Consider the following 16791-nt stretch of genomic DNA (forward strand, 5'->3'; position numbering starts at 1 on the left):
CATTGTGAAGGAAGCAACCAACAATAATTGGCCAGATCGAAGCTTAATTGAGCCTTTGGTGCTGCCTCTGCAACGCCCCCGTGTACGATGGGATGCCTTTTAAATGATTGTGAATAATCATGAAAAATTAGCGTGGTGCCCTCTACACCTCCTCTTCCGTGTGCTGTATGGGGGGCCATTTGAGGTTGGCGGGTGGGTGTGTGGGTGGTGAAATCAAATATGTGTAGCAAAAAATGAAGAGAGGGCAATTTAAATTACCACCCGTGTATGTGTGTGTGGGTCGATGCGGTGGAGCTTTAAATTTTGCACCGCCAAAATCATCGTCTCACTGTGAGGAATCGTTTTGACTTGAACGGTTTCTCACTCACTGCATGGGGGAGGGAGCACGTTATCTTCTCATGCATAATTATCGCGCGTATCATATTCGCACCATCGGGGAAGCTTTTTTTTCTTACCAAAAGAGGCTCACTTCGAGAGAGGGAGGGTGGGTGTAGTGGAGACGGTCTTTTAAAGTGGGGAAAAAGAGCGGAAGCTGTGAAGAGCAATTATTGAGTGATGTAAAGAAGATAATCGTTGGGTAAAGGTGTGTGTGTGTGATTTTGTGGACTGCAATGAATCTTTTTAACAATATAATTTGCATTAATTTGCACTTCAAAATGCTTTAAAAATATATTTTTTACATAATTTAAATATCCATTAGGTTTAAATTCTCCATCGAAGCTATTACACGTAAACCTTTAACGTAAGCCGCAGCCCAACAGCGCTTCTCTCTCTCTCTCTGCTTGGACGCTATTTTTGCTACGTGCTTTCGGCGCGATTTTCTTCTCCCTTGGAGCTTGAAGTATATGGATGCTCCGATGCTAGAGGGAAACATTGCCACACATCATCCTACTCTATTAACAACGGGGTGGTCGCGTACCAACGATGATGACAGACGACGAGCCCCAGTGGACCACCAGGCTCCAGCTCTCGTGCAAGAAAATGTGAAGAGTTTTGAGACCGATCTCGACACCACCACCACCACGCCACCATCATCACCATTAAAACACACGGGGTAATGGTACTTGTATCTGCGTATGTGTTAGAAGAGCAGTAGAAGAAAATCGGTCGGTCGGTTGGAGTGAGGCTTGTTGTCTGGGCCAAGAAATGTTGGTCAGTGTGTTACGATGTTACGAACCAACCGATCCGATGATGAGCAAAAAATCATTTAAAAAATGCAATTGCAATCGGCCAGGCATGTTTGGAAACGGCGCGGCAGATGAATTATGATCTCATTGTGTGTCTCAGGTGTCAGGTGAAAATTATTACTACGCGTGGCGAAACGCGTCGGACGGATTCAATAATTGTTTGTGAAGTATGTTTGGATGTGTTTGGATGTGTTTGTCTTACAGCATGAAGTTCAAAGCAGTTCTGTTTCAGCGAAAGAGGGCAAGCAAACGCGCCGAACTCATCATGGAACGTGATTCAAAATGTCACATTTTAAGGTCACGAAGATTGGCCACCTTCAAAATGTGTAGGTTTCATGTAATGAAGCTGTTTTTGTACTTTTTTTTTGGGGAAAAAGTTTGAATTCCGTCACGTTTTACCTACGAAACGAGAGCAGAAAATGGAAGAAAACAGACGAAAAGAAAGAAAATTGGATTTGCTCGACAGGTGGCACCCGATGGAGGCTACTTTATTCTTCTGAACCTTCATGAAGTCATTCGTTTGTGGTCCTTCGAGCCTACAATGTTAAATGCGACTGTCAAAAGGCGTAGTTCGGCGTGATATCTCTGCTCTATTAACGCGTGACAAACTTTCTGATGTTAATAACACTGGTACCTGGTCTTGCTCCTTACCGGCCGGTCTTAATTAGTTCACCCGTGTCCATGAATGGTGTGATAACATGAAAGGGTGTCGTGTTCTCGTAACAAACCGTCCCGTCGGTAGCCTCCAACCTTTCCTTACACGACGATGCGCCACGTGTTCCGATGGCTGTGTGTCCAAGTTCGGTTGGCTTCTCCCCTAGATGGGCATCCAATTTGTTATGAATCCTTGCCGATCTACTGCCTCGAGAGGTGTACTCATCTTACCAAAGGGAAACTCAGAAAAAAAGCATGTTGGCTGCAGAACACGGGCGCGTAGTTATGATGGACGATTGAAGCGCGCTCTCGCATAAATTGCGCATAATTCCCTTGAAGCCGGGCCCGAGTGTCTCGTGTGCCTTCCGGGCCAAAGCGTAATGCTAATGGTGGCGTAGTGGACGCATTGCCGCATCTGAAGCTTTGCTGGGTGCTAAAAGCGATGTTTCATTTCCATTTTGGAGCAAACAAAAGTCCCTCAATGTGTTGTGCGGTGGCTTTAACCTCCGTAAAGTAGGCAGACAACGTGCTAAAATGAATGTTAAATCATTTCTGGCAATGCACGTGTTCACAAAGGAGCATCAATGCGAAATGCTTCTCAAATAGTGCAAGACATGCCCCTCCAGCCTTCTCTCTGCATGATAACAACTCCATCAGTGAGCACGAGTGGAAGATCATTAAACGATCGCGACATAATAGCGTCTTCCGGAAGGGAAAGCCGGAGCTAAATTCCGTACCGGCAATCAAGCGTTGACGTGCCGCCGCGCACTGGCCCTGGCCCTCCGCCCTGTATCGCTCAAGTGCTCAAGTTCCACTTCAGTTCATTTTCGATCCAATTTCTTGTCATTGAAGAGCGCAAAAAAAGCGACTGCGACGCGAGATGAAGGTAGATTGAGATAATAAAAAACACCTTCTCCACCCCTTGCACCGAATAAAAAGTTGTCGTAAACAGAAATGCGGCTGGGCGGCGGTGTCTACAATTGACGCACTTTTCGGCACATACACGCGCTCGCGATCGTGGTTGTGGTGTGGCGCGTGGGAATCGCATTTTGAGCTCCCCATTGACACAAGCCAACGCGATCGTGCGCGCGCGCGCACACGCTCGCGCGACACCTTTTGCGTAAGTTAACGACGGCGTAAATGACGCCTGGGCCGGTGCGGTGGCGCCTCCATTATATGCCCTTAGCCGCCTGCGTGTGAGCTGCGTGTTTTTTTTTTGCTTCTCCCGGCGGCTGTTGTTTCCTGCCATCTCACCGCACACACCGCCGGTTTTGTGGAAGCAGCGATCGAAGGGGAAATGAAAACAGAAGTGAAAAAAGGCCACATTTGGAAAAGACATCGGTGCGACATGGGAACCACACCACCACACTGTGCTCTGTATGTGTGTAAGACGCCGGTGGAAGCAGGAGGACGGATGGTGTAGTATAGTATGACCAGCAAGACATGACTTTTCACGGGTTAACGCGCGTTGCGCTTTTAGATCTCTCTATTTCGCCGCTTCGCCCGGTCGAAGCTGTTTTATGGAGGGTCTCAGCTTGTACCGGTAATTTGCTGTATTTTTAATGTGACACTGACTGTGTGTGTGTGACACTGTTTAGTAGTGCCGTCGCTGTTGGGCCTGTGAACGTCGACGTTTTCGGCGTTTAACACACTCTGTTCTGCCCGATTGCTTCTTGCAGTAGCAGTAGTCAATCACTGTAAAGCGAATGATAGGGAGGGGATCATGCACAGATTCCAAAACAAGCAATCGGGTACATGTCGAGGACAACATACATGTGGAATAGAGAATGAATAGATCAACGGAAAAGCAATAAATCGCTTTTAATTGAAACATTTCAAAGATTCGGAGGAATTCTGATATAATTACAATATTATAGTACACTTGATACCACAACACATATGCGACACTTTTTGGCAAAAGACATTGAATTATGCCATTATGATTTCGACTGATCAGATCTTTCGCTTGGCAAAAGCTTTCTGTGTTATCAACTGATAAATTTGCATTATTCTGTTGCTTATCTGGCGTACTTTAGTGCCTTTGATTTGGATTAAATCATCCATGCCACAATACACCCAGAAAACAATCGATATATAGAACAGCTTACAAAACTATAGAGTGCAGATAAATGCACTCCAAAGGGCAACATGCTTGCTACTACACCTTGCAAAAAGCTCGATTCGCACATTCGCCGGTGTGAGTCATTTCAGTAGCGCAGTATTGATTTTTGCTACCCTTTTCCGGGTTCTCCTCAGTCCCCGAGGGCAGAGGAGTAGAGGATACACGGATGGGTTGGTTGGTTGGGCCGGAAAATGTACCGTCCGGATGATGGGCAGAGGGATGAGATCATTCAACCTTACCGATATAGACTCTCGGCCCCGTTCCCGGTGTAGATAGGATATAGGATACGCGATGGATAAGGGTCGGCTGTGTTGGCGTCAGCAGCCCGCGTCAGAGAGAATGATGCTTCTATTAAGCGCCCAGACGCTTGGTCTAGACATCCGCAACGCCGATGTGTGGTGATACAGTGGTGGACTCTGTGTGCCGGTATTGCAGAGTATTTGAGTCCAGTATTTTGCTCTTTTTTTCGGACCTTTTTTCGTGTTTGTGGAACGCTTTTTTTGCAACAAGATAGAGAGATAACATTTTTATTCAATTTTAGAAGTGGCCATAGTTTGGAGGTTGGAATTACCTCACGAGTGTATCACGAGTCGTGCTGTTGTTTTTTGCTTGATTTACAATGCGACAAACTGGTGCGATAAAACCAATGACAAATTGTGCCATCAAAGGGTATAGAGTTGGTGGGGTTTGACTTGCTCATTGCTTCGTTTCAGAGGGTCGAAGAGTAATGAAAACATCGATACAGCTTATGATCCGCCGCGAGCTTTCCTCGTCCTCATTTTCATACAAAAATACACACCCACACATACAGTCACTCAAATAATCTGTACGTCAAACCGAAACTCCAAAAACCCGCCCCCTAATGAATATTTCATTCCCAAATACGCCAGGGTTCGTTAGAATTGCGACAAAAATGGGGGGAGAAATAGCGTTTCAACGCGTCGTCAAATCCGGAAGTTCTATTTGCTACATTTACCTACAGCAATTCGGCCCCATAATTTGGTTTAACCGGCCGGCGGCGAGACTGTGAAGACAAGCTACGTGCGGCACAGCTGGATTTTGGTGCTACCCAAAAGCGAGAGTTTGAGCCCTTTTTCCTTACACACAGCCATTTCGTAAATATCGTATTTTTCTCGCAAATGGAATACAATGTTATTATGGCTGCTGGTGACCATAAAAAAGTGGAAATATATACCTCCACCAGCATGGCGGCGGAGGAGTTACTTTCGTTTTCACCCTTGATCGAAGGGAAAAGTGCATTCGAGAGGTAATAATTCACTTGGAAAAAGGAAATGTCTTACTCACGGGCCCGACACACACTCTGTCTAACAACCTGGGAGAGAGAACAAGTAAGGGTGGGTGAGAATTTGTCCCACTGTCGGGCGCGGTGTGCGTTGGTGTTCCCCCTAATCCCTTGTTGTGTCTCCCTTTCCTCCCTGGAAGTGTGAAGCCAAAGGGTGGGAGGATTAGATATGGCTTTGCCACACTTGCCGAACAACTTGCCATTATAATATTGCCGATGGTTGGTGTAGAAAATTCGTACCCCAACATCTTCCGACCACCCCCAGTGTCTGAAGTAAGCAACTGCTCGTTGCCGTCCCTGGAAATGGCCGGCTGTTTTCCCGAGTTTTCCCCGCTTAATGTCCTTTGTGTGGTTTAGGGTTGGGAGAGAGAGAGAAAGAAAAAGGAATATGGCTAATGCACTATCGCCCACACACACAACACACCCATGCACAGCCAAAAAGGTAGTTTATCCTCCGGGTTTGCCATTATTTATACGTCTGCAAGAGAGCTGTGAGGGCAGCAAACTTATGAGGGTGAGTTTGTGTGGACCATTTCATTGGTTTGATTATGTTTACGTTGAGTTCTCTGTACTGCCTCTTCACCAGACACACGCGCTCTGTGAGGGTCAAGGCGGTTATAAAATCAGCCAGCTAGGTACACAAACGGGAGGTGTATGTGGGCTTTATTTGCTAGTTACCTCTTCCAACAGGGACTTTTCATCGCTATTAGTCAGCTGCAGAATGCTTACGTGTACACTGCACCTTGTAGAAAAGGAATAAGATAATATCATAAATTTGTTCAATAAATACACTTTTTTATTGTTTTGTTGTCTTGTGTAGTAATGGTGGAAAGGGGCATTTTCGTTTAAAACACTCCAATGATCGCTTGAGTGCATCCGAACTCATCCTATTTTTCTATTAATTTTCTTGATGCACTTGATGCAGAAAGCGTTCGGGATCGCATGAACACGTTTGTGTTTGGTCATTAATTTCTGATAATTGTTTGTGCCTTCCGCGCACGTGTTACTGGGCTGTGGGCTGAAGAAGGAAACTCATCCGACCGTGAAACGTTTCGTGGGGCACCACCTTTTTTTCTTACTGTTAAAAAATGAGTGTAATTAAACGATTAGCTTTTGTCTGTGCTGCAATCACAGCACTGTACTGCTGGCTGGCTGACTAGCAGGCTAATTGTGTTTAAACGATGGTAAATTTGTTGTTTGATTCGGAGTCTATTGAGTGGTAAACCATTTTGACATTTTAGAAATGAAATCATTCTTGCATGTTTTTTTTTACTATTTCGATTGAGGGTCAGAGAAGAATGAAAAAGCCCACAAACGGTGGTTAAGACTCTGCGTCAGCTTAATGAATAATAAATAACTTTTTTGCGAAAGTGGACTATCCAAAACCTTCAACAACCATCCTCTGCTAATTGCGCCGACACAACTGGGAAAACAGGAGCCGCCGGGAGCAAGTGTCAGTATTGGCTTTTCCTTCCTTTCTTTCCGTTTTTTTTTTGCTCACCCGCACACGCTAACCGCCATTTTGCGCGATGCATTATGCATCCATCCTTCACCGTCGTAACCGCGGATAAAGTTTCAACCCCCAAAAAACCACACCAGAGCTTGCCCTCCAGGTCTCAATGGATTGACAATTTACCGGGGTCATAGGTCATCATAGCTCTCTCTCGCTCTTGCTCTCTGTCTTGCTCAACGAAACGGACTCTCGAAAGGAATGGAAAAACCGCATTTGGGAGGCTGGTTTTCACTAACCGACACGGAAAAGAGGGACACATTTCAATCCACCGGGAATGGTTGTTTAAATATTGGCTTTGGGATAAGAGCAAAAGCAACAAAATTGGAGCAATGGACAGACAGGAAGAAGGTAGAAATATAATGTGATAAAAATTTAAACAAGCGTACAGCACAAGCACGCCCGAGATAAGAGAAAGGTATCGTTCCTTATAAAAAGAGAAATAAACTTGCGATAGATGATGGCGATGGATGTCTGGATGGCAGAAGGACACCTTCTTTCGCAAGCTTTTTATCCATCAAAACGTGTCTTCGTTGATTAGATCACCTTTTTTGCCTTTTTCATTGGAAATATGAATTAAAATGCTATGTCGTCGTACGCCCTTTGGGAACGATCCTCCCCGCCCTCGTCATCATAATTGAATTTCCTTTTTGATAGTTGTATGTTCGCATAATTACTCATAACATTTTGCCGTCTATAATTGCAATTTGCATTTTCATTCGATGACCCATTTTTCTCAAACAATTACAGTCGGTGAATAATTTTGGAAGTGTGAAAGAAATTACGCTAACCATCCTCCATTGATTAAAAGGCAAAACCGTCGGTTAATGTGTGTAGGAAAAGCGGTTTTCATCGCGGATGGGGTTGTTTTTTCCTGCTGCTGCTGCTGCTCTTTGTAGATCACTTTCCGCACTTCATGCCCCGTGACACACACCCCGTGCTCACTAATTACGGGCGGAATTGTATGGAAAGCACAAGCTCCGGATGAATAAAGATGAAAACAGCAGCAACACACACACAACACTCACGCACACATGCCACAGAAGAGACATGAAAACGATCGTGTGCCTCCAGTAATCATTCATAACTGCATACTAATGTTGAAAGGGAGGCCAAAACAAAAGAAGAACAAAAAAAAACGAAAAAGTGTACCATGTGGTACGCCTAGGGAGGAAAAGTTACAACGAAACAGAATTTTTCGCTCCAATAATTTGGCTTTTGCATTGCACACAGGGGGAGGGCAGTGCTTGCTTTCGTGACTGGTCTAGCATTGTTTCTCTCCCTCTCTCTCGTTTGCTCTCCGTGGCCCTTTTGTCTTCTTTTTTGGTCCATTTTAAGGACAAACCAGCCCCTTAGATTCCGGAAAAGCTCACTTAGTCAACCGAGCCAACCCTTCAGGGTCGTTTAAAGATTCGTCAAATTTAGCAACATTGTACTACAAACGATTATGAAATGTTCTACGCTACTAATGTTTGCTATGTGCATGCCTAAAGTATGCCGGATCTGTCAGTAGTGGGGCCACCACATCCATCACAAATGTGTGCTAATGCCGCGACGGAGATGGAGGAAGAAGTTCAGCGCTCACGCCATCCCGAAGGCACGCGAATGCAGTGCGCATTGTCTGTCTTCACAGCATTGTGCATTAATTCGACTGCAGTCAGCACACAGCATTGTTTCGGTGTGCTGAATCACGGCTGGGGGGTTGCATGAGATCCGTTTTCGCTTCAGTGCGAGAGGTTTGCATCCTATTCTCTTAAAATGACCCAATTACATCCAGCCACGACCACGACCACCGGCTAATGGTGAGGGAAATGGTAATGCATCTTGCGTGCGGTAACAATTTCACATTAACCTTGGGAGAGTTCTAATTTATTGCCCATCTTTGGGTGTGCAGTTAAGCACGCCCAGCACGTCCCGTTTGGGGGGATATTAAAAGGGAAAATAAATTATTTTTGCACAAATGCTTCATTTTTTTCCTGTACTAATTTTTACTTATTTTTCTTCTATCATTACAGACATTTAACTTCATCTATCTTCCGTGTTTTGCCCCTGAACCGATCCAATGGTACAGCAGTGCAGCAGTGGTAAGCCACCGTCACGGTGGTGGCGGTTGTCCTAATGTCCTGCCGGAGGGATAACGCCACCGCCATTCGGCGGTTCCTAACGCTGCAGGAGCCGAAAGCGAACCACTTTCGTCGTCCCGAACGTCGCTGTAACCAGCACAGTCCAGCACCGATATTATTGCACACGAGCGAAAGTGGGACGAAATAAGCAGCAAGAGTAGAATAAAATTATTGTAGCGAAATTTCGGTGTGCACGAGTCGAATGGAAGAAAAGTAGCTCTCGAGGCTTAGATAGGTTTATAAACAATCTATCCCTGCGTTATTAAGCTATATAGAGCGCATCATATACCCACACACAAACACAAACCCAGCGCATTCGATTGCGAAGTTCGGAACAGAATTTCTAGGCCGAAACAAGAAATCAACAAACTGCGCGCAGTGCGATGGCTTCCGATCAGAAGGATGTCCTCGCGGGACTAAACCTTTCCAAGCTGTCAGGTAAGCCGAGTGAGGTGGCCCTGTGATTTTCGAACCTGTAATTTAATGACATGTCCTTTCCCTTTCTAGTACAATCGCCTGCGGCCCGCCTGAAAGAGCTGGAAAGCCTTATCCTCGACCAGGTCACCGGTAGCAGCGGTACAAACAACAACTTCAGCAGCAATGGCAGCAACGGAACGACCACCGCGAACAACACCACCACCACCACCAGCAGCCCGCTGTTTGGTACGATCCTTAGCGGGGTGGTGGCCGCCGCCGGTCTGTCGGCGGAAAAGTTCCTGTCGGTGGAAACGATGCTCGACTGTCTGGTGGTGCTGTACGACGAGTGCTGCAATTCGTCGCTGCGCCGCGAGAAGACCGTGTCGGACTTTATCGAGCTGATGAAGTCGGTCGTGCAGAGCGTGAAGCAGCTGCGGCTGTCCCGGGACGACTTCGAGGTGCTGAAGGTGATCGGACGCGGCGCGTTCGGCGAGGTGTGCGTCGTGCGGATGCATCACACTAGTCAGATCTATGCGATGAAGATACTGAACAAATGGGAAATGTTGAAGGTAAATAAAGATTTTTTTTGATAATGTTCCGTTTTGAAATAATCATGTTTCTTTTTTTTACAGCGTGCCGAAACGGCCTGCTTCCGGGAAGAGCGCGATGTGCTGGTCTTCGGTGACCGGCGATGGATAACGAATCTACATTACGCTTTCCAGGATGACATCAATTTGGTATGTAGAGCTGAAGTGCTGAAGAAAAACAAATCGCATTTAATATTAAAAATCGTTTCTGGTTTATTGCACTTTTTCAGTACCTCATAATGGATTACTACTGTGGTGGTGATTTGCTGACGTTGCTGAGCAAGTTCGAGGACCGGCTGCCGGAAGACATGGCCCGGTTCTACATCGCCGAAATGGTACTGGCGATACACAGTATCCACGAGCTGAAGTACGTGCACCGGGACATCAAGCCGGACAACATCGTGCTCGATGCGAGCGGCCACGTACGGTTGGCCGACTTCGGCTCGTGCTTGCGGCTCGGCCCGCAAGGCACGGTACAGTCGAACGTTGCCGTCGGCACGCCCGACTACATCTCGCCCGAGATACTGCGCGCGATGGAGGACGGCCAGGGTAAGTACGGGCCCGAGTGTGACTGGTGGTCGCTCGGCGTCTGCATGTACGAGATGCTGTTCGGGGAGACGCCGTTCTACGCGGAAAGTCTGGTGGAAACGTACGGCAAGATAATGAACCACAAAAATTCGTTCGACTTCCCGAACGACGACGACGAGTTCGGGGTGAGCGAGCAGGCCAAGGATCTGATCCGGCGGCTGATCTGCGCCCCGGAGTACCGGCTCGGCCAGAACGGTATCGACGATTTCAAGGCGCACCCGTGGTTCGAGGGCATCAGCTGGGACACGATACGGAACGGGCAGGCACCGTACATCCCGGAAGTTTCTAGTCCAACCGACACGTCCAACTTCGACGTGGACGACACGGACATCAAGCTGTCCGATGCGGTGCCGCCCACGACGAACCCTGCCTTCTCCGGGCACCATCTGCCGTTCGTGGGCTTCACGTTCACCAAGGACAGCTCGCTGTCGGACGTGGGCCGACTGTCCCGTGCCATCACGAGTACGAACAGCGCCAGCCAACCGTTGCCACCGTTGAAGCTGGAAAAGCACGGCTCGGAGGAGAAGCAACGCCTCAGCCCGGACAGCACGCGGAAGCTCCAGGACGAAATCAACATCCTGACCAAGCGCAACTGCGAGCTGGAGAGCCAAATCAAGAGCTTCGAGCGGGTCGGTGCCATGTCGGTGGGGACGGCCGCCGCCGGCGACTCGGTCGACGGCCAGGTCGACGCAAAGATCAAAGAGAACGAAAAGATGATCCGTCTGCTGCGGCAGGAGAAGGAAGACCTGGCGAAGGAGCACCAGGACGCGCTCGATCGGCTAAAGCAGCAGGACAAGGAGCTGAAGGATGCGCTGGAGCAGCGCAAACTGGCGATGGCCGAGTACACGGAGGTCACGGACAAACTTTCCGATCTGCGCCAGCAGAAGCAGAAGCTCTCGCGGCAGGTACGCGACAAGGAGGAGGAGCTGGAGGTGACGATGCAGAAGGTGGACACGCTGCGCAGCGAGCTGCGCAAGACGGACAAGCTGCGCCGGGAGCAGGACGCTCGCATACAGGATCTGATCTCGGAGCTGAACCGGGAGCGGCAGCAGCGTGAGCGGTCGGAGGAGTGCTACCGGCAGCTGCAGATGGAGGCGCGCAGCCGCAGCTCGTCCGAGCTCGGCTCGTCCAACTCGCTCGGCATCTCGTCGTCCGATTCGATCCGGCTCGAGATCGACCGGCTGGAGGTGGAGTACAGCGAGAAGATCAATCAGCAGCAGACCCGCTACAACATCGAAATATCGGCCCTAAGGGACCAGCTGAACGAGGCGGACAACCATCGGGAGATGCTGCAGCGCGAGCTGCAGCAGGCGCGCGAAAAGCTCGACTCGAGCCGGCTCGAATCGCTCACCGACTCGGAGGAAACGATTCTCGAGCTGCGCAAGCGGCACGAGCGCGAGAAGAAGATCCTGCTCGACGATAACCGCAAGCTGATCACCGATCTCGAGATGATCAGCGAGTCTAACCGCCGTCTGACGGCCGAACGGCTGCAAATGGAAAGCGAATATGAGGACCTAAGGTAGGTGGGGGAGGGGGGGGGTATGGGGAGTGCAAAGGTGAAAATAATAGCGATCTTCGCCGCTAACCTATAACCGTTTTCCGATTGCAGAAATAGACGCCAAGCATTCAGCCAATGGGAACGTCAGATAGCGGAGATCATTCAGTGGGTATCGGACGAGAAGGATGCGCGCGGCTACCTTCAGGCGCTCGCGACCAAGATGACCGAGGAGCTCGAGTACCTGAAGCACACCGGGCCGCTCAACCACAATGCGAGCGACAACAAGAACTGGCGCAACCGTCGGTCGCAGAAGCTCGACAAGATGGAACTGCTAAATCTGCAGAGCTCGCTGCAGAACGAAATCCAGGCGAAGGCTGTCATTTCGGAAGAGCTTACGCGAACCAGAACTGATCTCGTGGCGGCTCAAAAGTGAGTTCAGCTCATCAGATGGAAATGCAGAACGCTAAAAGCAGCAACGTGTGCTCATTACTCTTACATTTTAGGGACCTGCGAGAGACGCGCCAGATCTGCGAATCGATTGGCAGTGAGCTGAAGCGCAAGGAAAGCGTGATCAAGGAGCTACAGCAGCGGCTTGAATCCAACGAAGGATGTGAGTACAACGTAGTTGAACGGAACTGTTACCTTTTTCTTTCGATTTTGTTAATAACCCCAGGGATAATACGCTATGGAGTTATGCAAGCTTACAACTGCCCAGTTTACGTCTGGAATGTGGCATTCGTTCCGGAATTTAAATACTTTTTGTCCCGTAATCGTGCGCGGGTAATGTGGAGCTTTTGTATAGGCTGCTGCCATTGGAGCATTTCTTTTTTGTTATTTTGCGAAGGGCAGTGTGTTTTTTAGCTTTTATAGAGCCAAACGCGTCCGATATGGATATGGGACAGACTGATGGGTGTATGTGTGTATCGCTGAGAAGACGAAATGTACGAAAAAAGCGCTGTAGTAGTTTTTTTGTTTAACCGCTGTTTTAAATGTGCTTTTTTAAAGATTGGTGCCGGGAGCAAGTAGGTAGTTGGTAGAATTATCTTAACAGTATAACACTTTTTCCCGGCGTGGGTATGTAGGTGTGTAGCTGCTGAAAGGAATGCTTTTAATTAATCTAGTAAAATGTGTTTCGTACGTCAGTTTTTTCTTTTTCTCTCGCGATTTCACACTACGAAGGTGCAACGACAAGTTTGCACAATTTAAAGGGTTCTAAATGTTTGAAATTCGAGCCCGGGATCAGTTACTAACCCCCATCGTGTACACTGGAACGTAACGATTTTAACGTGTTCTATTACATAGCCTCTGCAGTGCTTGCTTGTTTAAACGTAGCTCATCATATCGCGATCGAACCGGGCGTACCGATTCGATCGTATTATCAGAAAGCGAATAGGTAAATTTACAACTTTCTGCACATATGGTATGCATTGCACAAGTATTCAGTAAAAACAGTATCTAGCTTGAAACGCGTCAAAAAGGGATGATTATTCTATGCATTCAATAGTGTACCATAGAGGTACGACTCCTTGGATTCACAACCCCTTAAGATAGATCTAGCGATCAAAATTCTTAACCCCCTTAAATATCCTCGCTCCAACCCCTAGCCTGTGTCCTCACTGTCCCATCTACCCATCTCTGTGTTGTTGTGTATTTGTATCAATTCTGTAAGCGTAGTAGTGCCGTAGATCTTGAATCCTGGGGATTCCTGGTCACTAATGTTGCGGGACGATAGTGCTTTGCGCTGGTTGTAAAAAAGTACAAGGTGTAGGATACAGATCTGTTAGCAAATGCAACGGGAAGAGATGTTAGAACCTTTATAGCGAAACAATGTCCATACCAATGAAAAAAGAAAAAAAAGGGGGAAAATGATCGAACCACCGTCTCAGACAAGCATGTGACAAGGACACACGCAACCATTCGAGGATTACTTTTATTTCGCTGCTTAAGGTGTGTCCTGCTAGCAAAAACAGTTGAAAGATGTGTAGCCTAGAATAGCGGGGAAGGGAAAGCAAGTTTGTGCCAGGGTTTCAACCGCTGTCTGATAGTCTCAAACGAGAGAAGCCTTCAGAAAGTGTGCTTGTGTGTATGATATTTGTGTGCGTGTGCGTGTGTGTGTTTGTTATTTTGCGTGCTGCCGGCACGCACAAAATCTCTTCTTTATTCTTTATGCTGATCCAAACTAAATTTGTTTGATTGTGTTTCCTCGTCGTTACGTACGCTCATCGCGGTCAACAATACCAACCAACGTACACAACCACATCTGTTGAAAAAAAACTCGAAAATCTTCTGTACTTCATTAAACCCAAAAATCCGATAAACTTTAACTTCATCATCCTACTACTACTGGCAACATTTATCGCCTCGATGTGCCACGCCACAGTGCCACTGCCGGTGATGCAGTCCTGGAGTCATGGCGAAGGATCGACGGCGAGCAGCCGAAGAAGCACCAGCAGCATTCGTGGATTCGGCGCCAATCTCAACGAACCGCTGTTCGGTGGTCGTCCGAGAAGCTCGAGAGAGGTAGAAATGCGGGACGTGTTAGAGACGGTACGGAAACAGCAGTTGATTTCCGGCCCATCGGCAACGTCAACGCATAGTACCACCACCACCAACACGACCGCTTACGACGACGACCGGTTGGTCGAAAACTTGCTAAACGATGTGCGACGGAGTGAAGAAAACAACAGACCAACGGAGGGTGGAAAAGCCAAGAGCGGCACGCTAACCGGTGCCACCGATGAGCTGACCGAGTTCGAGCGGGCCGTGCTGAACAAATACATCCGCGAGCTGCAGGAAACGGCCGGAGCAGGATCCACCGTGCAGGCGAACGATCAAGGTGATGATAGTAGTGTGCGTGATAATAGGCTAAGGACGATGGGTGGAGTAGAGCTGGACGAAAATGCAAACCCACTGGCAGGCGTGGCAGCAACACCGGATGCGGCCCAACCGAAGTCGCCTCACACGAGCGAAGAGGCGGCGGGGATGGTGGATAACGAGGACGAAGACTTGCCAGTGACGGCATCAACAAATCCACAGGTTGTTACACACGCTGATGCGAGTACGCTCACTAGCACTGGCACTACTAGCAGCATCAGTAGCAGCAACAATTGCACCACTACCGCCCTCTCCATCAGCAACTGCAGCAATATCATCGCCGCAAATAACAACAGCAACGAACGCATTGGTAACCAGTCGAAGGGCGACGAACGTAACGCCAAACCAAGCGACCCCATGGAGGGTGATGCTAACACTAACAACGATCATAACAGTGTTGCTGCTCCATCCATAAGCTGCTCTACCAATACTACTACCACTACTAATGACAATGCTGCGCAACGGTGGAGCGAAGCAGAATCCGCAACGACTACAGCCGCCTCGAGTACGATGGCGACGATGGGGGCGCCTGCTGCAGCGACGTCAGCCGCAGGTGGTGGTGACGCGACGGTGGCACGGGAGACGATGGCCGCGAACCGGAGCCGAGCAATGAGACGTAACTTTTCCGTGTGGGTCGGTGTGACATCCTGCGTCTGGGGCCTGTTGCTCTACCTAATCAAAACGTATACGTAATACTTCTTTCTTTCTGTTACTTCCCGCCTATTCACACCCGTATGTTTGCTAAACCCCAAAACCAACCTCTCCCGCGTGCTGCCAGGAAACCTTCCCTTATTTTTTTGACGAAATTTTGTTGATGTTGCAGTGGATTTGAGTTAACTTGTTTTTAGTTCGTTTCTTTTTTTGTTAGGTTTCTATTTTTTTTAAATTGTAACATTTTCCGATGCATTTTCTCTCTCTCTCTCTCCTTCTCTTCCGATGCATTTCTGATCTGTTGTGAAAAAGAGTTTCTAGTTTTTTTTTGTTCGCTGAACCATTTATGTTTTTTTTTCGTTTGATTTTCGTTTCGTTTTTAATTATTCTTATACTTTTTTATGTTTACTGTTTTTTGTTTGTTTGTTCAGCTGTGATTTACTAAAGTTGCCAACAGCTTTCTTACTCTTTTGTAAATTACTGCTTTTTTATGTGTTTGTATCTGTCAAGTTATCGTTTTACTGCTACTGTCTTTGTTTATACGCGTTGTTTGTTGGCTTTAGTTACTCGTTTTGAACGCATCAAACGCGTTCGCTTAAAACCTCCGTTTTTGTTTTGTGTTTCCGTTTTATGCTCCAACCTTCCCTATCTTTTCCAACAGTGGATCTACTGTGGAATGTTGCAGTTGGTCAGTGGATTAAGAGGCACTTTGTTTGAATAAGAGAGCGTGTCTCGCGTTAGCAAAACTGTTTACCGTAAGCATAAATATCATTTTACACCACCTAATGCCCCACCTGTTTTAAATGCTCGCGTGGCGATTATCGTTAAAGATGTGTTTTCACGTACATTATAGGTAAGCACTCTCATAATCCAGTGTGTGTATTGTGCATTGTGCCGTAGTGAAAGAGTAAATGGTTTAAACAACAAATTAAGAAACATAGCTTAATAATATAACTTCTAAACCGTAACCATCACTCAGAGAGTAGTGATATTTGAAACTGCTTAACATAGAAGAATACAATGAACAAGAACAACAATAATAATTATTCATAATTGCCTAAAACGAAGCCTAAACTCGCTCGAAACTGACCAACAGCAAACGAAACCAAAAACCGCATTAAACCCTCAACATCAATTAATTTCGTTAATCCCTTAATTTCATCTCACTGTAATCGGTTTGTTGTTGCAAGATGTTGGAAGATGTCTTTCGCCAACGTTTGTCCTAAACTACCTGGCCCGTAACACACAAACACCATACCATTGCTATCTCATTTGCT

General features: G+C 47.4%; 1 protein-coding gene across 4 annotated transcripts in view; it reads left to right on the top strand.

The window, feature by feature from the left end:
- Nucleotides 1-16791, top strand: part of LOC1280583 (serine/threonine-protein kinase Genghis Khan) — a 48152-nt gene that overhangs the window by 20717 nt on the left and 10644 nt on the right. For all 4 annotated transcript variants that reach the window (XM_061660258.1, XM_061660256.1, XM_061660259.1 and 1 more), the window contains exons 3-8: nucleotides 8792-9337; nucleotides 9407-9885; nucleotides 9949-10053; nucleotides 10134-12010; nucleotides 12101-12418; nucleotides 12493-12599. In XM_061660258.1, the coding sequence (XP_061516242.1) occupies nucleotides 9283-9337; nucleotides 9407-9885; nucleotides 9949-10053; nucleotides 10134-12010; nucleotides 12101-12418; nucleotides 12493-12599 (2941 nt within the window). In that variant the 5' untranslated portion in view covers nucleotides 8792-9282. The remainder of the gene's footprint in view (nucleotides 1-8791; nucleotides 9338-9406; nucleotides 9886-9948; nucleotides 10054-10133; nucleotides 12011-12100; nucleotides 12419-12492; nucleotides 12600-16791) is intronic.

This window comes from Anopheles gambiae, chromosome 3, assembly GCF_943734735.2.
Source record: "Anopheles gambiae chromosome 3, idAnoGambNW_F1_1, whole genome shotgun sequence".
NCBI lineage: Eukaryota > Metazoa > Arthropoda > Insecta > Diptera > Culicidae > Anopheles > Anopheles gambiae.